Genomic DNA, 24,283 nt, shown 5'->3' on the forward strand with positions numbered 1-24,283 from the left:
TGTCTGCAGCATTATTTTTTTTGAACCTTTTCACTGGGGCAAGCAGTCTCTAGAAGAATAACCTTTTCTGACTATGATAGAATTGAAATGCCTAGCACGGCTGTTTTTCTTTTAGTTTATCTCTTATTAGACCTCTCGAAATCCTGATAGGTAGACTGCTAAGCCTTGCTCCTTTTTGTTTTATTTTGTATGTGAATATGTTTTTTAAAATATATTTTTATTGATTTCAGAGAGGAAGGGAGAGGGAGAGAGAGTTAGAAACATCAATGATGAAAGAGAATCATTGATTGACTGCCTCCTGCACTCCCCTTACTGGGGATCGAGACTGCAATGCAGGTATGTGCCCTTGACCGGAATCGAAACTGGGATCATTTAGTCTGCAAGCTGATGCTCTGTCTACTGAGCCAAACCGGCAAGGGCTATGTGAATATGTTTAAAAAACTGAACTGTATTGAAAGCATAAGGGCCACTTCCCAGTCTCAGATTTCCCTTTAATTATTTAGAAAAAGAATTGAAGCTCCTTTGTCCTGCATTCCTCCCTTCTTCCACACTCCTTTGGCCTATTTTATCTCAGTTGGGGAACTCCACAACATTCTAATCCAGTGATGGCGAACGTATGACATGCGTGTCAGAGGTGACATGCAAACTCATTTTTTTGGTTGATTTTTCTTTGTTAAATGGCATTTAAATATATAAAATAAATATCAAAAATATAAGTCTTTGTTTTACTATGGTTGCAAATATCAAAAAATTTCTATATGTGACACAGCACCAGAGTTAAGTTAGGGTTTTTCAAAATGCTGACATGCTGAGCTCAAAAGGTTCGCCATCACTGTTCTAATCTCTCTCTTTCTGCGAAGGGGATGGGAGCGGAAAAGGTGAGAAGGTGAAGTAGTTTGGGCGCAGTTTCATGTCTGATAATGCCTTCGGAATCTGTAAGGGGTAGAGCCCATTTGGTCCTTCGTGGCATAAGGGAACAGGCCTGGAGAAGTTGAGCAGTTTGGCCAGTCTGTCTGACTCCAGAGCATCTACGTTTCCAAGACAATAGAAGTGGAATTACGGGGGAAAGTTTGGTTTGGGAACCATGGGCAGTGCAGTACTGTAGTTAAAAGGGTGGACTTTGGCGTCAGAAAGACAAATTTGGAGGGAATGTCTTAACTTCTCTGTGAGTTGGTGTCATCTGCAAAACAGAGGCAGTGAGCACTTTTTTAGTGTTTCCTGCAGGCCTGAGCTAGTGCTCATACAGGGATTACTACAAAATACTAATTCAGTAAATGGCAGCTTTAAAAATAAGGTGTAATATTAGAGAAGGTCCAGAAACAAGGCTGACTTAGTCACTAAGCTTGGAGCTGCTGATCCTGGACAGCTAATTGGTTCAAACGGACTGGACTTGGGTAGACTCTGTCAGAGTGACTGTTCTGCTAAAACATCTGATTCCAACATTTTGATTCACAGTCGGTGTGAAGAAATGTTGGCACAGGAGTCTCGTGTATGTTAGGGTCGGGATACGTTGATTTCTTGGGAATGCCACATAGTGGGTCCATGTTGTTTTAGTCAGAGAGCACTCGGGTAGCTCACAGTAACTCAAGGAAACAGAGTTGGCTAAAGGATAGGGGACATCTTACGGAATTTAGGAGCAAGGAGTATGGCTGGGCCTCCTGGAAACCAGAAAATTGAAAGTGCTCATTTCATCTTGAAGCATCTAAATTCTAGTTCTTTATAGCCTTTCTCTTTTTACAGCCTGGTACAGCATTTGCAGAGTTTAGTTTGAGTGTATTTGAATTGCTATGGGCACCCATTAGATGACGTGACTGTCATCGCCGAGGTTGATAGTCACTTGTAATAGATGTGGCCACTCTGGCCCTGGCCCGTGTGGCTCGGTTGGTTGACTGTCGTCTCTTGTCGGAGAGGTCACCGGTTTGCTGGATCCCCAGTAGGGGGCATGCAGGAGCCAGGTGACCGATGTTTCCCTCTCTTTTCCTCTCTAAAAAAACCCAGTAAAAACATATTTTTTAAAAATGTGGCCACTCTGGCCTGTCTTTTTTTGTTTGTTTTTCGGCCTGCCTTTTTAACAGAAGAGACAGACAGGTTTGTAGAGAATAAGCCTATACAGAAGAGCAGGCACAGAAATCCTATTATTTACATTTTTACTAAAACAAGAAAGGTCTAGAAATTAGTGGTGTATTTTTTTTTTCAAGTCTGGTAGCCAGTTCCCCAGACTGAAACTGCTGGCAGTACACGGTGGCATCGTGCCCCAATAGCATGCTCACTTTTTATGAGAAAATAATTCTCTTGAAAGTTGATCCCATAAACCTAAATTTGTAAGTTTGCTGTTCTCACCTCCTAATAAGTATTGACTATTAATCTTCATCTTCTCTTGACTTTCTTCCAGAGATATGACGACTATGGAATGACTCCCCCATCGGGCCCATTGCCAAGGTAAAGTTTTCAGGAGAAAATGTGTTAGGATTTCCTCACATAGGCTGTTTTTCTTTTAAATTTAATTCTGTAAACTCGTTTTGTTTTGTTTTTTTAGCTAATATAAGCAGATACAAAATTCTGACTTCTATTCTCTTGATCTAATCAGAAGAGGAGAAAAAATTTAGAATTTAAGTTCTACCTCTAGTAATGAGTGACTAGATAATTTTCTGAAAACAACTGGAAAAGTGAGACAAAGTCTTAAGATAAAAATACAAAAGCCAGAGAGCTAGACTGAGGGGACCAGACATTGTTCGCCCTGCCAGTGTCCTGGCAGAAACAAATATTAGTTCTCCTTTACAGGAAGATAATACCATGTTAGACTCCCATTATCATTATAGTTTTGCATGAGATCAAACACACAAACAGACACACAAAACCAAGCATATGAGAAGAAAAGAAAATGTGATTCAAAAAGTAATAAAGAGAAACGGACAACAGAAAAGGAATTAGAGGGGATCCAGATATTGGAGATATTGAACACAGATTTTAAAGTAAGTATGCTTAATATGGAGGTCAGGCCCACTTGTCTGAGAAGACATAAAACCAAGAAGAGCCGGAGTGCTCTAAGAAAGAAGGATAAGATGTTAAGACTATTCTAAATGTTATATATTACTGTCAAGTAATTAAGACAGTATGGTTTCACTCTAAAGCTAGACAAACAGAGCAATGGAATAGAGCTATGGAGTAGACTAGAAAGCCTATAAACAGACCTACACATGAGTGGACAGTTGATCTATTACAAAGAAGGAATTGCAGAAAAATAATCTCAGAAATTATACCCAACTTGCCTTCAGTGGCCAGGAGTCACACAGAAGTAGGAATGCTATATCTGCTTCCTCTTTATTTATTTTTTTAGTTTTCTCTATTCTTCCTCATTTTCAGAGGGGCTTGTTTTATTTCTCCCCAACCCTACTCCCCAACCTGGGCGCTGCTTTGTGGTCACAAAACAACACAGGCAGAGAGAGCATGTGGTGCTCAGGTGATCCAGGGAAGTAGTTAATGTCAGGACCATGTGATCTGGCTCACCCAGTTCAGTTCCAGTTTAGACCTGTTGTCCAGCCTAATTATTAATAACTCTCACTCTCCAGACTCTTCTGGTTTGGATGATAAACTTCATGGTCACCCAAGGGAAAGGAATCCACAGTACTTGGATCACAGTGAACTACCTGAGCACACAATTTATGAGAAAAGGGCTGCACATGTAGGAGGAAGGGGCTGACTGACTGGGTCAAGTAGAAACAGCTAAAGGGGAAGAGATCATTCATGGGTGGATGGGCCAGAGACTGTCATGAGGTCATGTGAGCTCCCATGTACAGATCTCGCCTTATTTTAAGCTCTTAGATCTGCAGGGTCAGAGACCTCAGAGGTCAATGTGAAACAGCAGCCATTATTTGAACAGAGTAACGTACACGGGCTGGGTTTCAGTTTCAGAGATACACTCCAGAAATAACACTGTGGAATAAGTGCAAGTCAGTCTCATAGAACTGGTTTGATCTATTAATTACCGGTTGGCTGTTATTTGCAAAGACTTGTACTCAGACTCTCACGTTTTTAATTCTTGAATTTCTTTAGAGGAGTGGATCTCAACTGGGATTCTGAGACCCCTGGAGGGTTCTTGCGACTCTTTCAGGGGCATCTTGAGGCCAAAATCATTTTCATGATGACACTAAGGTGTTATTTGACATTTTCTTTGTGTTAACATTTGCACTGAGGTGCAGAAGCTGTGGTGGGTGCAAATGCTGGTGCCTTAGTGTGAGTCAAGGCAGTGGCACCAAATTGTTCATGTTGTCGTCCTATTCTTCACCGCTGGACAACAGCCATTTCTTAAAAAATGCTGGCTTTATGTTAGTACTAGAAGCCCGGTGCACAAAAATTTGTGCACTGGCGTGGGCGGGGGGGTCCCTCAGCCCAACCTGTGCCCTCTCACAGTCTGGGACCCCTCGGGAGATAACCACCTGCTGGCTTAGGCCCGCTCCCCTGGTGGCAGATGGCATGCCCAATCCCGCGGTGTCTGCCCCATCTCCCCCAGTCGCAGATGGCAGGCCCAGATCCCGTGCTGGGTCGGGCAGCGGCTGGGGATCTCACTGCCGCCCACCCCACCCGCCCCACCCCACACACGGCAGGCCAGGATCTCACGCTGGGGTGGCCAGCAGCTGGGGATTGCGCTGCTGCCAGCCCCCAGGCGGGGTGGTGCAGCGGGATCTGCCTGCAGAATGCAAATTAGCCGCCATCTTTGTTGGCGGTTAATTTGCATATCATGCTGATTAACCAATGGGAGGCGTAGCGAAGGTACAGTCAATTACCATGTTTGTCTATTATTAGATAGGATAGGATGTCCCTATTTCCCCCCTTTTGCCTCCTCTACCCAGCTCTTGCCCCCCACTTCTCTCAGCCATCACCATACTGTTGTTTGTGTCCATGGGTTGTGCATATATTTTCTTTGGCTAATCCCTTCTTTAAATTCACTTCTTTAAATTTTTATTTTCAGATAAGTGCTTATAACTGCACTATTATATATTTTCTATTATATCATTTAGAATTAAGATATTTTTTAATTGAACCCTTGTAAATTTTAGCACAATTTAATAAATTATGCTAGAAGCAATTAGGAGATTTTTCATGTAATGCATACACATTTCAATTAATATTTTATTAATTTTTAATTTTTTAATATTTTAATTTGAAATAATCTCATATATGTAAAAAAAAAACTATAAAATACTACAGCATATTATATGTACTCTTCACCCAATTTTTTAGGTGTTAATAATTTAAACATAACCATTATACAACTAACAAAATTTGGAATATATTTTTCTTATAATCTCTTTAATGTTACTTAATCCATTTACTTTGTTTTTGTTAATCTTCACCCAAGGATATTTTTCCATTGAATTTTAGAGAGAGTGAAGGGAAAGGGAGAGACACATTGATTGGTTGCCTCCTGCACATGCTCTGATAGGGCCTGGGGATCAAGCCAGCAACTGAGGTACATGCCCTTGACTGGAATCGAACCTGGGACCCTTCAGTCCATGGGCTAATGCTCTATCCACTGAGCAAAACAGGCTACAGCTTAATTCATTTACTTTTAATCTATATGTGTCTTTATATTTAAAGTGAGTTTTGTTTTTGATTCACCCTCATAATCTGTCTTTTAATTGGTGCATTTATGCCACTGACTGACTTTCAGAGTGCTTACTGATAGAGTTACTACCATATCAGGCGGCTTCTGGGGCTTCTGGGGCAGGCCTGCCTTGCCGCCCGGGACTAGATCGGATCCCGGGCAGCAGGGCAGGCCGGCTGCTGGGGCTTCTGGGGCGGGCGTGTCTTGCTGCCTAGGACCCGCTGATGGGGTCCCAGGCAGCCGGCCTGCCCTGGATGGTGGCGCCCTGGCAGTTCACGCTGTCCCGCCCTGCCTGCAGTATGCAAATTAGCCGCCATCTTTGTTGGCAGTTAATTTGCATATCATGCTAATTAGCCAGTGGGAGGCATAGCAAAGGTACGGTCAATTACCATTTTTGTCTATTATTAGATAGGATGTCCTTGATGGTGTAGCAAAAGTGATTAATTTTATTAAACCTAAACCCTGGAGTCTTTAATAGTCGGTGTGACAAGAGAGGAGACACATATAAAGCACTTCGCTGAACAGGGAATTTTGAAGGAAAAACACGTGTCCAGGTGTTTGAGTTGAGAACTGAACTAACTGCTCCATGTTTTAACTTGAACCAACAACTGGCAGACCTCAGTACTCAGACCTGGGTGTTTGGCAGATACGGTTTCGAAAATGAACGAGGTGGGCCAGTCACTTCAAGAAAAACAACTGACAGCATCTGTTACCAGTGACAAAATGGAGTTTTCAAGTGAAAGTTAGAGTTTTAGAAACTTTTGTCTGCCACCGTGAACTTGACAGCGTCCTAGTACTTAAAGACCCTGCTGATGAGCTTGATGGTGATACTAATGAATGTGAATTTTTCCATATTGTAAAATGAAACGTATCCCTACCTAGAAAGTCTGCAGGACACAGTAAACTAATGTTTTCCCAGTGACCAGTGTCATAAAATCATGCATGGGTCCATTCCAAGTATAACATAGACCAGTGGGATTTTTTGTTTGTTTTTTAATCCTCACCTGAGGATATTTTTTCCATTAATTTTTTTTTTAGAGATAGTGGAGGGCAGGGAAGAGGGGAAGAGAGAGAGAGAGAGAGAGAGAGAGAGAGAGAGAGAGAGATCCATGTAAGCGAGACACATCGATTGGCTGCTTCCTGCACGCGCCCAGACCAGGGCTAGGGATTGAACCTGCAACCCAGGTATGTGCCCTTTACCGGGAGTCGAACCCACGACCCTTCGGTCCACGGGCCAGCACTCTAATCCCTGAGAAAAAATGGCCAGGGCAGACCAGTGGGTTTTTGTGTAACTGAATGTGAGGAGTTCACTGATATTCAGAAGCCACATTGCCACTACCCCTTAAGGAAACTTTTTTGCGTATTGATGTGGTATCAAAGAAGAACAGCTGAAATATGATTTTGAGTATTTTCTGAAGAGGCTATTAAAATATCCCTCCCTTTTCCAACTACATATTTGTGGCAAGTGATTGAATAGAAAGTAAATGAGAATCCATATGCCTTCTATTAAGGAAATTTGAAAAAGATGTAAAACTCCTCTAAATTTTTTTGAAAATATTGTTAATTTAAAGAAAAATGTTAACATGTAATATGTTTAATATTTTAAATGAATTTTAAATATAAGTATTTAAAATTTTCTGTTTTAATTTCAAATATAATAAATATCTATAGATATAATGCACATAAATAAAAGTGGAACCCTCACTACTTTTTATGAGTGTAAAGGAATCCCGAGGACATAAATTTAATAACCACTGCTGTCAAGCACTGCTTTTCAGCCTTGATGAACCTCATGATCATCAATGGAGCTTTAAAAGCGACCAGTGTCTGGGCCCCATGTCTAGAGATTCTGTTTTAATTGGCCAGGGGTACCGCATGGGCACGGGGGCCTTTAAAAGCCCCTCAGGTTATGCTAACGTGTAGCCCAAATAGATGACCAGGGTAGTCAGATGCTGGAGCTGAGCAGGCTCTAGGACGTGGCTGTACCTTCTCTTGATCTGTAAACCAGAAGCATCTCTCCTTCCATCATCTGACAGATACCTTTCAAGCATCTGCTTGTTCTGGGCACTGATCTGAGGGCTGGAGACCCGGCAGTGAGCACATCGGACAAGTCTCTGCCCTCTGGAGAGGAGATGGGCAATAAGGCAGGAGACAAATAGGTCTTATTTTTCCGTAGGGATGAGGGTGTCGCTGGTCAAATACCAGAGCCAGGGTACAGTGTGGTCCTGATGCTTGGTGTGCTTTGCCTGCAGACCTGGTTTTGGCCCTGCTGTGCTTCAGTCTTCGGAGCTGGTGCCTCCGGAGCCCCAGCAGCCGCAGGCATCGTCTGAAGCCCCGTTTGTTGCCCGAGGGATCTACTCAGAGGACATGCCATCGGTGGCCCGGCCCCGGCCTGTCGGGGGCACCACAGGTACCTGTGGCTATTTAGCTTGCATTTCTGAAGTAAGAGGATGCTTGTTTTCTGGCTAAATTCTGGCAGAGTTCATTCTAGACTTCCCAGGGAATCAGCGCCCCAGTGTTCAGTAGCCTCTTCCACTGGTAAGAGCTGCTTTCCCTGTGATCCTGGTGAGATGTAGGGCAGAGGAGGGGGGAAAAGAGGGGGCGCTGAGATCCCATCACTGATGTCTAGTGCGTCTTTCCTGAATCAGCATCTCAAAAGTGTCCCTTTGCATGGAATTCACAGCACGCTTCTTCCAGGGAAAACAGTTCAAAATTCTCAGGGTTAAACTGCAAGATCTGTTTCTGAGCACTTGTATGGCATTAAAACAGGTATTTGTTTTAAAGAGAGCACTTTTTCAGCTTTTAAGAAGCAATTAAAAGTTGCTGGATAGTGATTGGGAGTAGATTTTTGTCTTATTTGGACAACCACTGATTGCTCCTTGAGTCTCACCTCCCTTCCTTTATCCCTTCTACCTTTGTTAATATGCCATTTTGCCTTTTAAATTTTTCTTGTCATTGTTTTCTGCCTTTGTGCCTGAGTCCTGCTGTCTCGTCCCTGTTGCCAGAGAAGTGGCCTGGAGGAAGCTGGTGGCCATGTGGAACTGTTTTCATCCTTTCTGGCCCTCTTTCCAGCCCTTATTAAAAGAACTATTTTAGTGTCATTTGTATGTCAGTAACCAGTGCAACTCTTTACTTGATAATTCAACAGTGAAAGGCTATTTTTTTCTAAAGTGGTCTTCTAATTCATTATCAGACTTTCAAGTGTTTGCACATGGCTTTTCTTCACTTTTGATATTTAGGTTTCCTTTAATTACCTGTTGAAATTCAAATAAAAATCTGTACCAGAATATCTTTGCACAGGAAATGAAAGCTCTCAGCTTATATTTTTAAAAGACGATAGTTCAAAGTGTCCAATTTCTGGAAATTTTGAAGCCAGAGAGAAAATAAATTTTGTTAAATTTTTTGTTTAAAAATATTCCAAAATTATAATTGGTTTATTTGAGAAACATTATGCATAATTTGGTTTACTTATAAAATATAATATTTAGTATCTTTAAGGATACAGGATATATTTCTTAGACCACAATTAAAATTTAGAGATTAAATATCGTTTCATCTATTCACTTTCATTTTTTAGAAAAAGAGCTCTGACCACCTGTACTTTAACAATCTATCACTTAGTTTTTGAGATGCGTGTCATAATTCAACAGAATGAGGGGCTCTCAGAATTTTTGTAAAGCAAGAAAAAATAATGTTTTCTGCATTGAGTGTCCTCAATAATTGCATCTAGAAAAAGTGTAAACGTATTTTTCAGAAAGTGAGTTGAGAAGAAAAGAAAAACATTTGTCTTAAAGTCTCCTAGGAGTTTTGTGTTAATATTTGAATCCAGAACAAATTATCATTAAGTTCAGGAAATGCTCGGCACTTGAGGGATTTGTCCTAAGAGCTTATAAGTCCCCAGATTTTCAAATGCTGCTATACCTTACACTTGGTTTCCCTAATCGGTCAAGAGAAGTGGACCAGCTAAGAGACCCCCTACAGACTCACAATAAGAGCCACTGCTGGTAGTTGGCAAGCAGCACTCAACAAGGCTGAGCTGACTCCTACATGGCACTAGCTAGTTTGCCCCACCAGTTCACCTGAGATCCAGTCTTGTACCCCAGAATTACAGATTACTGTTTTTAAATATATATATTTTATTGATTTTTAAAGAGAGAGGGAGAGGGAGAGAAATATTGATGCAAGAGCAAAGCATGATTTGCTGCTTCCCACACGTCCCCACAAGGGATCAACCCCATAACCTGGGCATGTGCCCTGACCAGAAATCGAACAGGTGACCTTTCGGTGCACGGGATGATGCCCAATCAACTGAGCCACACCAACCAGGGCCAGATTCCTGGATTATGTCAAAAAACATCATCTCGTGACCAGTTGATACTGTGAATGCTGTTCCGTGTTCCTGAAGCATCTGTGTAGTCGACGATGCTGAGCTCTCTCTGGTCCTTGTTCAGCTAGCTCTGCATACTCTGCTAAACTGTCCAAGGTCCCACTCGTCGTGCTGCGTTTTACTACGGGGGCTCATAGTCACTCTGCATTTCCTGTTCATTTCTTTGCCCTCCTTTTTGAAGACTGAAGCTTCAAAAAGCGAGGCCATTACATGTTAAATGATGTATTCTGCTGTTTTCTAACTTTCTGGGGAATATACACCTTTGTAACATCATCAATAAGCTGGTTTAGGCCAGTTATACATTTGCAATAATTGTGGGTAATTATTCAAGGTCTCCTGGGCAGTTCTTGTATTTTGCATTTTCTGTCTCTCTGTCAACTAAATAAGTAACATATGTTGACATTCTACAGGGTTTCACAGTCTGGAACTGTGCTTTGCAATTAGTCTTGTTTCTTCCATTAATTGTTGCACAGATTTCAAACAAAATTCAGACATATTTATTTTTAATCTACAAGAATATAGAAATTATATGTATGAAGCATTGGAAGAGGAAGTTACTTTCTAATAATTTATAATAGATTAAATTGTGTAAAAATTTATAATGGAAAAATGTTAAGATATACTAGAAGAGTTCCCTTTTTGATTACATAAAATTGTCAAACATACAGATACTAGGGGCCCAGTGCATGAATTCATGCACCTTGAAAGGAACAGTGGGCTTCGAGGCTATGGTAGGCACAGGGGTGGGTCTCGACCCACCCTCCTCACCTCCATCACGGCCCTCAGAACCCTGTCTGCTGGCAGCCCTGCTCCTGTTCCCACCCATTGATGGCATGGAGCGATTGGGGCCGGCACCAGCAGTGGGTGTGATAGGGGCTGGCGCCGTCAGTGGGTGCAAGCAGTGGAGCAGGGGGAGGTGGAGAAGCCCTCAGGGGCGATCAGGGCTGGCAGCCACCGCTCACACCTGCTGACTGTGCCGAACGATCGGGACTGGCACCAGCTGCGGATGTGAGCGGGGCCAGCGCTGGCAGCAGGCGTGAGCGCCAGGCGGGATCGCGGTGCGCATGGGAGCAAAGAATTTTCAGTAACCACCAGAGGCTCACCTGATGACAGTGACCAGTGCCCTGCCTTGGTCTGGTGCCCCCGGCTCACCTGCTCCACCATCCCGCCGTGGTCGACACCCGCCATGTTCCATACACGCCCCCTGGTGGTCAGAACACGTCATAGCTACCAGTTGTTTGGTTGTTCCAGTGTTACACCATTTGATCTGTTTGCATATTAGCCTTTTATTATATGGGATATAGACAGTATATATGTCTCAAAATTACCAAAAACAGAAGGATAATATACCCAGGGAAGATGTACAGCAGATATGACCAAGAGGTATTTTTATTATAGAGGATGGCTCATGTAAATTGATAAATGGACAAACCTCAAAGGGTAGGAAAGATAAATGGTCAAAGTACAGGAATAAATGCACACAAAAAATGTGTGTGTACTATAAAAAGGTAAACATATGAAAACCACTATTACATTATTTCTGGTGTTTGTGTAAATCATTAAACTTTTGGAAAACAGCTTGGCAATGACTTAATGAATTTTTGATTTGGTAATTCCACTTCTGGGAATCTAGGCTCTTTCCCCCTCCACAAAGAAATCCAAAATACTGGAAAAAAAACTATATGTGCAAAAGGTGTTTATCAGAGTACTATTCATAATAGCAAACAATTGTGAGCTCCCTAAATACCCCGTAATAAGGGCATCGGTGAGCGAATTGTGTAGCTATTTAAAATGAAGAGCTCAGAAAGAGCCAGAAAAAAGAGAATTTAAGATTTCCGGGTTGCTTCCTATGTGTTTGGTTCTTGACCTACTTTATGTCTTTTAATTCTTGAAATAACATCATGAGGTAGATTTCTTTTTATCCCACTTGAGAGGTGAGGCATTGAGGCTCAGCAGGAGTGATAACCGGGTGCCCAAGGTCTCGGGGTTTTCCAGGGCTGGGCAGGAATGCAAGCCCAGGCTTGCTAGGTGTGATGCCCCATGCTGAGTCATAGGGGAAGCTGTGTTGTGTGTTAAGTGGACAGAGCAAGATACATAATATGTCTATAACATCAACTACCATCACAGTATTAACACAAAAGTATTCTTGTCTCCCCGTGCAGTTGTCTGAGTCTTTGTAAGTGATGGAGAACACTGCTGCATTTGTGTTCTTTGCAAGATTCGCTCAAACGATGTCTGTTGGGCAAACAGAACTGATAGCCCCAATTACTTTAATACTGTTATGAATCTTCAGTAACTGGCAAGTGAGCCTATAGGGTATATTGTTCTCATGGGGACCTGGAAATTTCTTCTGAACTTCAGCTTTTAGTTTTTATTGTCTATCCCAATGAAACCGTGAAGGAGTTTGTTGTTGTTGTTGTTGTTGTTGTTGTTGTTGGGGTTTTTTTTGTAATGTATTTGATTAAGGGAGACTGTTAATTAGACAATTCGAGGAGGAGACTTGAAGATGGAGCGGGCCCCTCCCTTACCTCTGTGAAATCTCTGAACCGTTGTAGGACTGGTCTGAGCATCACAGGTGAATTCGATGGCCCCAGGGGCATTTGGAAATAAGTAGTTTCATTCCACAGTGCTTAAAGACCACCTTTCCCCCTCCCTCAATTTGCAGAATAGGGATACTTCTGTATGCCAGAAGTTGATGGGGGAGAAAGATAATGTTGGTTAAAGCCTGGTCTTCTAGCGACACGACGCCCCAGCACAGCATGTGTAAGTGCAGGAGCAGGAGCTCAGAGAACTTTCTGGCTGTGCCATCAGGATACCTCTCCAGTGAGGCTGGGCGGGTGGCTTTAACATTTTAAACGTGAATATAATGAAAATGTACTGTAACATTCTGAATTCAAACAAATATGCACCCTGCCGTTTAAGAAAAATAAAAATCTTGTCTTTTCATCTCCTTGCGAGTCTCAAAGCCACGAGCTAGGAGGAGCCAGGTTTCCGCTCCTTTATGCCTCCTAAACCTTTCAGTCCTTTCTTCCGAATAAATAAGATCGTTCTTATTCGTAACCTCTGCAGAAATGAATGGAAGAGCTGTCTATACCCTTCATTCCCAGTCCTTTGAAGTCTAGCCAGGAAAATAAGACCATCACTATCAGTCGCTCTATTAAAAGGAGGTAAAAGCCCATGGACCAAGAAGCTCAGGGTCTGATTTTCTTAGGAAATGTCATTCTCTGGAGATAGAATTGGTTCCGTGTTTGAACGGTGCTCATATTCCTGTCCCTAAGGGAGCGTGGTGGTCACAACCAAAGGGCCGTATTGGGCAGCCTTGCTTTCTGCCTGTGTTGACCAGGCTGTTCCATGCTGTTCCTCAGGCTCCCAGATTCAGCACCTGACCCAGGTGGGGCTTGCGAGCAGGATCGGAGCTCAGCCGGTGGAGGTCCCACCAAGCAGAGGCGGCCAGTGCGGGGGGCCAGGCTGGCCTTCGTTCGGGGAGGACGAGGTGGGCCGGAGAGAGGCCGTGAGTATCTGGCGTTCGGGTCACCACTGAGAATTCAGACACAACCATGTAATTCAGCTGCTTCTGCATTGGGGATCCCTTTTAAAAACCTACATGAGTAGAAGTGTTAACCTCCCTCACTTTTTCCCCTTGAGTGTATTTTTGCTTGCAGTGTTTAGATGGTGGATTCCCTCTGACCCAGAGTGGGGGAGTATTGGCATTGAGTTTGTGGAAAGTATATAATTTTTCTTGAGGCAGATTTTAGGCTTGGAGTCATGATTTTTTAAAAAATAACCTTTTAGAAATGATAAAAGCAATGTTCACTACCGAAAATCTGGACAGAAGACCTAAGTAGCAGTTTTTTAAAAATGTTTTGTCAGTTTTTTATTGTGGTGAAATACACATAGTTTACCGTCTTAACCACTTAAAATGTACAGTTCATTGGTTTTCAAGACATTCCTCTTGGAATGCAGCCATCACCACATCCATCTCCAAAGCCTTTTTCATCTTGTAAAACGGAAACTCTATCCTCATTAAACACGAACTTCCCATTTGTCCCTCTCCCCAGCTCTAGGCAATCACCGTTCTACTTTCTGTCTCTGTGATTTTGACTTTTTTAAAAAATGTGTTTTTATTGATTTTTAGGGAGAGGAAGGGAGAGGGAGGGAGAAAGAGAAACATCGATGCCCACTGTGGATTAAGAACCCAGGCATGTGCCCTGACCGAGAATTGAACCTTTCGGTGCATGGGGCGATACCCCACCACCCGAGCCACTCTGGCCAGGGCAGGATTTTGACTTTTAAGTAGTGACTTTGAACCTGTAGGTGACTAAACTCTGGACTTGGTCTTCGGTGTGCTCACTGTACAAATTTTCTTGACCTTACGTACCTCCTTGCTCACTGCTTGCGCTTTATTGTGGGTTTAGTAGCGTCATTCCCGTGATGCGCACCGGAGTCTATGCTTTTGCCGTAACCAAGCCTTTCAAGGCCCAGGGTGCATTTTGGAGGTTTCTCATCACTCTGGTCGCTCCTTTATAGCACAGGCTCTGTACAGACACAGGTGATTGCTACTTACAAATGCCTTCCTTTGCTTTTTCTCTCAAGCAGTTTCTATCCATGGGGGATACATGTATGAATTTGAAAATACAAATCAAAATAATACTTTCTGTTCATCCTCCTCATATGCCACAGATTTCACTGCATTCATGTGTCTTTTTAGCAAATACACTAACTTCCTTTAATGACGGGATGCTTTTACTTAATGAAAGGAAATTGATGTTAGAATATAATTTTTCCCTAAAAGATACATTGTTATAAATCTCAGGTATTTGCTTTATATTTGCTGACATCTTTTTTTTTTTTTTTTGCCTTCATTGTGGCAACTTGATTTCATTAGGTGTTGGGTTTGCCAATCCAGTGGCCCCTTAGAGTGCCTTCCTGTCACTGTGTGGGAAAGTGAAATTCAGGAACAGTCTAGGGCAATGGTCGGCAAACTCATTAGTCAACAGAGCCAAATATCAACAGTACAACGATTGAAATTTCTTTTGAGAGCCAGATTTTTTAAACTTAAACTATATAGGTAGGTACATTGTTATTAACTTAATTAGGGTACTCCTAAGGCTTAGGAAGAGCCACACTCAAAGGGCCAAAGAGCCGCATGTGGCTCGCGAGCCGCAGTTTGCCGACCACGGGTCTAGGACTTGCATGCCATGTTCACCGGCGAATAGCTTACTCTTAGCTTAGGTGAGACCATGGATTTAGAACTCGTGTTATGCAAAGAGATTTTTCACTGAAAAAATGTGAAAAAGAAATCACTGAAATGTATAATAATTCTTGTCAAATGAGTACCCCATTATACAGGGTGGGGCAAAAGTAGGTTTACAGTTGTCAGTACATGAAACAGAGTTTATTCTTGTGTTACTGTTTTTTAATTATTATATTGTTTTCTATACGAGCAACTGTAAATCTACTGTTGCCCCACCCTGTATTATGGGAATATAAGCAAAACTCTTATGTTTCAGTGCGGATAACTTTTTAAAGGAAAGGCTCTACAGAGCTCGCGACAGGCACACAGACAGATAAAACGGAAAGTGATTTTGTGATGTTTAATACGTGGTCCCTGGGCTCCAGGCCCAGGACAAAGGCACTTGTTCTTTTTGTTAGTCCCTCTGCCAGTCCCTGCTTATCTCTTCCAACTCTCAGGTGCCCTCATCTGACCTTTCCCCTCCATGGGGTGCTCCAGCCTCCCTTCCTTCCCAGCCCCCTGGGTCCCTTCCTCTGCTCCCAGCGGCCACTCGCCTCCACACACACACAGGCACAGAGACTTGGCTGACCGGTTTATCCTTTCTACCATTAAGCATTATGAGGCACCTGTTAAGTTCAAGTTCAAAGGTTTCTTGATTGCACTGCTCTGCCCTGAGCAATTTTGCCACAGTTATTACTCTCCATCCCAGCCCCAGGGTGTCCTGTCGGAGGGCTGAGTTGTTGGCTGGGGGATGGGAGGAGGACGTCCTGGGAGCCTGCCCACCGCCAGTTTGAATTTGATTTTCCCTCCTGTTCCCACATGGGAAGTACAGCACCATCTGCTGTGTTTTTCAGACACACATGCTTGGACATCAGGAGTATTCTTCACCACTGTTCCAGGTGCCAAGGACTTCGGGCAGGGAGCCCTCCGCTCCTCCCGGGAGCGCCCCGCACAGGGGGCTGCAGGGCGCCGGGCTGGCCTATGCCACCAGCTCCACGGAGGACCTCCAGCCCGGCCACTCCTCCACGTCACTCATCAAGGCCATCCGTGAGGAGCTCCTGCGGCTCTCCCAGAAACAGACCGCCGTGCACAACTTCCACAGCTGATGGGCCTCGCCTTGCGTTTGCCAAGTATCCGCTTCCCGTGGAAGCAAGACTCAAAGGAAACCGGCTTAAGGGATGTCAGGAAGAGACCAGTGCCTCCAGGGCTGGGGGCCGCGGGAGGGAGCAGTTTGCCATCTGAGACGATGCCAGATGCCATACGTCACGTGACAGCTCGCGAGGCTTTTACCAAGTTGGCAATGTTGTGACCATTTGGGTTCAGTCGAGATTTCTGGATTTTTGGCCAAAAGCCAGCAGCACTTCACGAAAGACAGACCACAAACCTAACCTAACGGAGTTTCTTAGTCAGTCCCCTTTTTCAAGGCAAAAGATGGAAATGTATAGAATGTATAGGGCCAAAAGGAGTCCGGCATTTCCGTGCGGAGACGTGTTTGAGGCTGGTTTGTATGGTGAACCTGCTGCTTTGTTTTCTGAGAAAAGAGATTTGAAGACATTTTATTAACAGCTTACTTCCCTCTTTTTCTCCTTAGGAACTTGTTTTACTAGTAATATTAACAACAAGGGTACTAAGACTGTTTGGGGACTTAAAAAGCTACTAGTGAGAAACCAAATGATAGACGTAGAGCCTGATGATTCCACACGAAGCCATCATCTGCATTTCCCCTTCTACTTCTGGTGCTACCGCTCCAAGCGCCCTCCCCCTTTATGTCTGTGAAATGCAACTTTGGCTTTTCCAATGGAAGGATGTGTTGAAGGCTTCATTTTGTTCTAGAAAGGAAAAAACAAACACAAAAAAACACTCCCAAAAGAGGGGGGAAAGCTAAATATTTATTTGGTTATTCAAAACACATATCAGAGTTTAGGTTTACATTCTTCATTGTATTTGTTGGTTTTTAATTGGGCACGTGGCACTCCGAGAGCATCCCACTTCAGCACATGTCCCCTTCAAGGCCAGTCCTACAGAATGAGGCTCTCAGGAGGTCCTAACCGATCCTGGCGCTTTGCTGATGAGTTGCTCACAAATTATGTTTGAATGAGAAACGGTCCATAAGCAAAAATGATGTTTAAGCATTCCTGGGGCCACCAAATAGTGATTCGTGAGTACATTCCTGGTGATCACATTCTCTGTGTGTTCAGGACCTGGAGATGAAGCTGAGTTCTCGCCGGCCTCTGAATCGGGAAATGTGAAGAAGAGCTTTGGGAACAAGGGAAGGGAGGGGGCTGCTCCTAACGTCTGATTTCATGTGCGTGACCCTGCTGAGTGACTGCTGAAGGCGTCCGTCCATGTGCTGTGGGCCCAATAGAGGGTGGGTGTCATCTCCCTTGAGGTTTACCCTGGAAGTCACCGTTCCCTCCCCGCCTCCAACCCCCCAGAATTAAAGTGAGGACTGGAATAACAAGGGCTGTTTCGTTTTCTGGTACCGGAGTGAAGCTCAGGAGAAAAATAGATAACACATGGCTACTATGAGTTCTTTTTTATTAGATTAGCTAATACTTTAACCAACAGATGAACAGGCAGAATTGGGGGCTCTAACCAAAACCCGTGTCACGCCTTGCGAGCCCTGAGCCAGCTCACGTAGGTTTCCGCAGTGTAATCGTTGCTCCAGAGCCACGTCTCAGCACTGCGTTACGCTGCCCTCAGCCGCTCAGCGCGGAGCAGCCACTGTTTATCTGTGTGCTCCTCCAGGAGCGGGGCTGGAGAGTAAGTCTCTCAGGGATGTTAAGGAAAGGGACTCCTTTCCTGGCAGCCCTCACAGGCTCCAGGAGCGTGGGAGAGAAGGCCTCCTTCTGGTTTTGATTTCTGACCCTCGGTCCTGGGTTAATAGCGTGGAGGGATCTCTGTGTGTCACTGAGAAATACCAGGTTTCCTGAATACGTTATTATGAATGTCAGACATCCCAGCAGAATTGTATTACGGACACCTCACAGTGAAGTCCAGTCGTGTGGCAGCAAGTGGACCAAATGCAGGCCCCTCTTCTCCCCTTCTGCCCGGTGTGGTCGGCACTAAAAATGGTTACCTCCCTTGGACATTGAAGAAATGGCCCCTGTTTTAAAGGGGGCTGCAGTGGCGATTATGATGCCTTTCAAACTAGCATACAAGGATTCGACCTGTATTGTTCTTCTTAGAACTGATACACCTTTAAACTGATGTTAAGACCAAAGAGGACATAGAATACCTGGGGTGGGGGGTAGTGGGAGAATGGGGGGCGTGTGGAGTGGTGTGGCATAGTGTGGCGTGGTGTGAACAGGCCGGTGAGATCACCAGCACTCGGGTGTTGGTTGTGAAGCACGCCCAGATTGCCCTTGTTTTCTCTGAACAGCTGCCACGGAAGTCTTACCAAGCCCCAGACTCAGGACCGACTAGCTGTCGCGGGAGCACCACACACAGATGGGTCTGCAGTCACTCAGACAATGTGATCTGCTTAAAAGGAAGGTCCTCATGTCCATCCTATGCGCTTTAGAGTTCATTTATTTGAAGCATTCTAAAATGAAAAGTTATTCTAAAATGTATGTCTCTCCTTTTCCCCTATTTTCAAAGTTCCAGTGGTAATAAAATGAACTATAAATTTGAGCCAATATTTTAGCGAATACTATTTGGAGAAATGATCATTGAATTCTCTGTGTCAGGTCCCTTTTCTGAGCCTCATTCTCCCCATCAGCCAAACAAGGACAGACCTCCCTTGCCCACCTCCTAGAATTTCTCATTGTGAGCATCAGATGTGATCATGTGTGCAAGTGTCCCTTGAGAAGGAAGCACAGAGCATTGTGAAATGCAAAATGTTATCTGTATGATTATGCTGGGAAGGATGATCGGATGTGCTGTGACCTACCAGTGAGTGAGCTCACATGGAGGTACCCAGAGCACAACTAAAGGCCTCGTGCGACTCTCTCCCTCTCTCCTGTTTTGCTTTAATTCACTTCCTTCTCCATTAACTTTTAAACAGCATTTACTACACATTTTTCATGCTCCTGATTTCCTGTCAAACATGGACCCTGCCTTCTGAGGTCTTAGAATCTAAGCCGAATAACACAGGTTTACAAGATGGACGATACACATAAATAACAAGGTTTAGACATCAGTAACGTTTGTTGAGGGTGCACAAGTGCATTAATACAGGGACGAAATTCCTAACCTCACTGTCTAGGGAGTTTTGTAAGAGGAAGAAGTGGTGGTGTGAGTACATGCTTGGAGTAATACAGTGAGAAAGTGACCAGGCCTGGGAAGAAGGTCTCCCGAGGAAGAGATCCATTCTGGAGAGCACGCCAGTGTCTGCCGAAGAACCCAAGGTCAAGCATGGAAGTAGCGGTAAGAGTTCCACCATCTGCTCCTCTGCTTGGCGCAGATCTCAATGGCCAGCCATTGGGCCACATTCAATCCTTTGTGAAGCGTGGTGGGTTATAAACACATACATTTGACTTATTGACAGCCACCTACATGTTTTTCTCCAAATGTTATTTAATTTCAGAGTATTTTTTATTTTGGTGGCATGTGGCTTTTGAGCAGCAGGTTAAGTGGGTTTTTTGCCAACCAGACTTTTCAGGGCAAGAGGCCTGTAGTGCAAAGCACAGGTGAAGGTCTGCCTGAAGGCTTTGGGCGGAACCAGGTACTTCTGTGTGTTATGAGCCTCCGTTTACCTGTGGGCAGGGTCAGCACTGACTGCATTGCACAGCCTCTTAGTGCTCCAGTGACCAAACCAGTCACTCGGACACTGATGGGCATTTGCAGTAACTCACCAGTTAATCATTAAATAAACTTCTTTGTCCCCTTCATACTAGATTCTTAGACGTGAATGAGTTTGTTGGTTGGAAGGAAAGCTGGTTAAGGTTCTGGGCAGGGGGATGGGGGCCTCCAGTCTTAACTACCACACCAACTTTAGCTCTAGTTGAGTTTTAGCCATTTCATTTCTACCTCCAGAGCAAGTCTCCAAAGCCAGCCTCCACAGCCTGCTAGTCCACATTTATCCCAGATAGGAGCACAAGAAAGTCCACTTCTATCCCTGCCAACAGACCATTGATCACAAAACCCATTTCTATGGGATGGTAACTTGAACTTCATTTTTACATTTAATCCCACACATTCACAGATATTCTTGTAACAGGTGAGAGGGGTTTCTATGAGCAGTTGCTCTAACATACTCATAAAATTTAATAGGCTGACAATACGTAGTGAACGAGGACTGTGTACATTTCAGGTGTCTTTTGATATTTTTTGGAGGTGATTTTCAGTGTTTAAATGAGGACTCCTTTGTATTAAAAAAGACTTGAAAACCGAGACCTCACGGTACGATCCTAATTCCGTGCTCGTGTGTGTAATGGTACACTTGAGAGTTTATTTTCAGAACATGCAGCAGCATTGCCATTTAGGAAAAGAACATTTACATGCCCTTGGAAACATGAAACAAAGTTAGGAACCCGGCGAGCAAGTGAGAAGGAATGCATGTCTGAATCTGAGGAACTCTGGTGCCGATTGGTTTCCCACAGGGTAGGTAATTATGCAGGCGGCTTGCTTTTCCTTCTCCCAGGTTTTTCTGCTCTGGGGCCACTTCGAAAAGAAAGGGTGAAGAGACAGGTAGAGATGTAAGCGATCTGGGTCTTGTGATCCGTGATTCTGTGGAACCGTTCTCGAGAACTTGGAGCGTCATGCCCACCAGATTTCATGCCTTCATAACTTGACTCTTAAGTGTGCAAGTCAGGAATAGTACAGGGCCAGGTTCAAGACAGACCCCCTGTACTTGCCCACAGCTGTGGGGAAGGAAGGGGGTGCTGGAGGGACAGAAGCTCCACCAATGAACTCGGTTGCTCTAAGCACAGAGGGCTCATTTCAGAAAAGGGGAGTCGACTCAGCTTTGCTTTCCTGCAGAGCATCATGGGGAGCATGGAGCTATGGCTGGCCTTCCCCTTCCAGGAAAGGTCGCTTCGTAGAGCTGCCCTGGGATGCCCCCTTGGCCCCTCCTCCTTCGGCAAGGTCCGTATTCTGACTCTTCCTGCACTCTCATTCCGAGATCATGAGTGTTAATGTACGAAAATACACAGAGTAAGTGAAGGCCACTTGTGGCATCAGTCCTGCAACTTGAACTTGACAATCATGGTTTGCTGGCACTTAAATTTTGGCATAGGTGTATGATTTTAGTAATCGAATCCTCCCTCTATTTGTCAGTTACGTTTCTACCCTCCAATTAGCTGCACTGTTTTTCTAATGTGCTGTAGAGTTTTTGAAATAATTTATGCAAGTGTTTGGTTTCCATGTTTACAATTTATACGGCTTTCCTAGCATTTTAAATGGAACTGTCAATAAATGCTATGAATTGGTGTCAAGTGATATTTTCTGTTTATTTCCTTTGATAGTTTTTTCATTTGTAACGTGTGAAGGTTGAATGAGAGGCTTTTTTTGGTTCTCTAATTTTTGAGTCCCTGGTGGGAACCCCGAGGACTTTCATTTTCCGAGCAATTAAGTTGAAAGTCGTCTTTTCAAGTGTGTGGAATTTGCAGAATTGTTTTCACTCGTGTTGGCTGGTGCTACCCCCTCCACCACCCACTAATCAAACCGATGCTTCCACTTAGAGCAGATTCATTTTGGAATTCAAAGATTAGGACGCTCCCGTCTAGAAAGATAACTGAGAGGAGCAAAGTCGGTACCATCTGGAAAGGCAATAGCATAACCTGGAGTTGCTTATGAGAGCCAAGAAAATAAGAGCCCATCGGGACAGACAGAAGCGAAGGGTCTGAGACTCAGTGGAGACTCACGAAACGTGGACACCTGGATGGACCCTGAAACAACCACCAGAAAGGTAATCAGTGGGAAGTGGTGAAATCCAAATAAAGTCTATGATGCAGTTAACAGTTTATGCAAAGGTTAATTTATTGCTTTTGTTAACTTTGTTGTGGCTGCCAGGATTTTAATATTAGGGGAAGCTATGTAAAAGGCATACAGAAACACTGCATTGTTTTTTGCAGCTTTTCTCTAAATCTAAAATTATTTAAAAATTGGGAAACAGATTAATCTGGAACAGATAAAGCCCATATGCCCTCCCCATACCCAACCCCCTGCAGAGGCTAATAGGAACCTGCCCTGAGCATCCATAACCTAGAACCTCCCGTACTTCTCAGGGCAGCCAGCTCCCACTGACAGTGAAACCACAGTTAACAGTTTTAAGTCTTGGCAGAAAGTAAACCTTCATGAAGGAGACTTCAGGGCCAAGGATCCACCAAAAGGAGAATTTGAACCTAATAATTAGAGAAAACAGACCACTATGAAAGAGACCTTAAAATATGTTTCAAGTGTTTGGGAGATTAAAAAAAAAAAAAAAAGGAAAGAAAACTAGTAAACAGCAGAAGAATAGGCTATTATGGAAATTTAAGCACATTTGGCAAAACCAAATAGTAGTCATTGAAGGGAAAATAAAGGAATTTTAAAAATAACATATGCACACACAACCGTCAGATACTCCGGTATTTTAGACATAGCTGAAGACAGGTAATCGTGACCGTCTTAATGCATCTTTATATTATGTTTTAATAAATACAGCTTTAGCTTGAAAACAAGAAACAGCAGAGTATAGACTAACTGGTACTCCTCGGTCCCCTGAGAGATCTCCCATGTCTTAAATGTAAATAGGCTTAACACGGTGGAAGAACAAGATGTTACTAGAAGTAGCTGTGGCTGAGAAGAAAGGTCAGGCGGCTCCCACGCCCAGAGCCTCAATAGAGTTGACATGAATATGAGTTTAAACCATAATTGGCCTCATTGGACAGCCCTCTTTCACCTCTTCATCGTCACACCTGCCCAGCATGGCTTAAGGTAAGTAAACAATAAACAATAACAAATAGGAAGATAAATCATTTCTGCTCCAGTGCTGGAATTAGATAATTAAATTAATGAAATGTTTTGCTTGTTGTTCGACCATGCACAATTTAACAGCTTTCACCTACATTTTCCTTGTTACACCCTTCTGGGAGTTAATAGGGGTGTGTGCGTTTGCTTTCTCTTGTGTTGAGGACTTGAAAAATTATGGCCCCAAGTCTAGGCTTTCCACGTTTGTCTAGTTAAACTGCTATTTGTCGTACCTGTGCCAAAGGATAGCATTACAGAAGCCTAAAACAACTTCTCTGGAAAACTCATATTGTAAGGTTGTTTTGGAGTGTCTGGGTCATGGATGGTTGCACACGCATTAGTGTAAGTACTTAGATCTTGATTCTATTATGTGATGATATACCGCAAATAAGTGGTTTCTCTCAGCATTTTATTTCAAATTTTAAAATCCTGAGATTGTTCTCAAGGAAATATTAGTACAAAGATTTTTTTTTTTAATGGCTTAAAGACCTGTCCGGTTTGGCTCAGCGGATAGAGCATTGGCCTGCAGAAGGGTCCCAGGTTCGATTCTGATCAAGGGCATGTACCTTTGTTGCCGGCTCCTCCCCGGCCTAGGCCTTGGTTGGGGTGTGTGCAGGAGACAACCAATTGATGTATCCCTCTCACATCAATATTTCTGTCTTTCCCTCTCTCTTCCACTCTCTCTAAAAATCAGTGGGAAAATATCCTCGGGTGAGGATTAAAAAAAAACAATGATTATATTTTTAAAAAAGAATGGCTTAAATACTAAAACGAGGTTGCCATGTTTCAGTACAAATGGATGTTAAGTCGTTCTGCACTGTGGCTGCCTTTGATGAGCAGCCAGGACTTTTTTGGCAGAGCTCAGGATCCCCTCAGACCCTCCTAAAACGCCAAGTGAGAGACGAGGGTAACCGCTGCCTGCACTTGGAGTCCAAGAGCCAGAATGTGCATAGGCCCGTTTTATAGTTCCTTGATACTGTTCTGTTTGGACGCCTTGTGAGACAAATTTAAAAAAATAAAATCTAGCCAAATTTAAGTCAAACATCATATATTACTATATGTAGCCGATGAACCCTAACCTTTTTTGCTCTGCCTTTCCTGGTCAAAATGAAGATTAGCAAAAAATAAGGACATAAAAACCACTATAATTCCATCATCAGAGATA

General features: G+C 43.5%; 1 protein-coding gene across 2 annotated transcripts in view; it reads left to right on the forward strand.

The window, feature by feature from the left end:
* The window catches only part of KIAA1549 (KIAA1549 ortholog), a 129,800-nt gene extending 108,208 nt beyond the window's left edge, over positions 1-21,592 (forward strand). For both annotated transcript variants that reach the window (XM_036329004.1, XM_036329006.1), the window contains exons 17-20: positions 2,393-2,439; positions 7,858-8,015; positions 13,358-13,503; positions 16,080-21,592. In XM_036329004.1, the coding sequence (XP_036184897.1) occupies positions 2,393-2,439; positions 7,858-8,015; positions 13,358-13,503; positions 16,080-16,331 (603 nt within the window). In that variant the 3' untranslated portion in view covers positions 16,332-21,592. The remainder of the gene's footprint in view (positions 1-2,392; positions 2,440-7,857; positions 8,016-13,357; positions 13,504-16,079) is intronic.
* The last annotated feature ends 2,691 nt before the right edge of the window (positions 21,593-24,283 follow it).

The sequence above is a fragment of the Myotis myotis genome, unplaced genomic scaffold (genome assembly GCF_014108235.1).
Source record: "Myotis myotis isolate mMyoMyo1 unplaced genomic scaffold, mMyoMyo1.p scaffold_m19_p_11, whole genome shotgun sequence".
NCBI lineage: Eukaryota > Metazoa > Chordata > Mammalia > Chiroptera > Vespertilionidae > Myotis > Myotis myotis.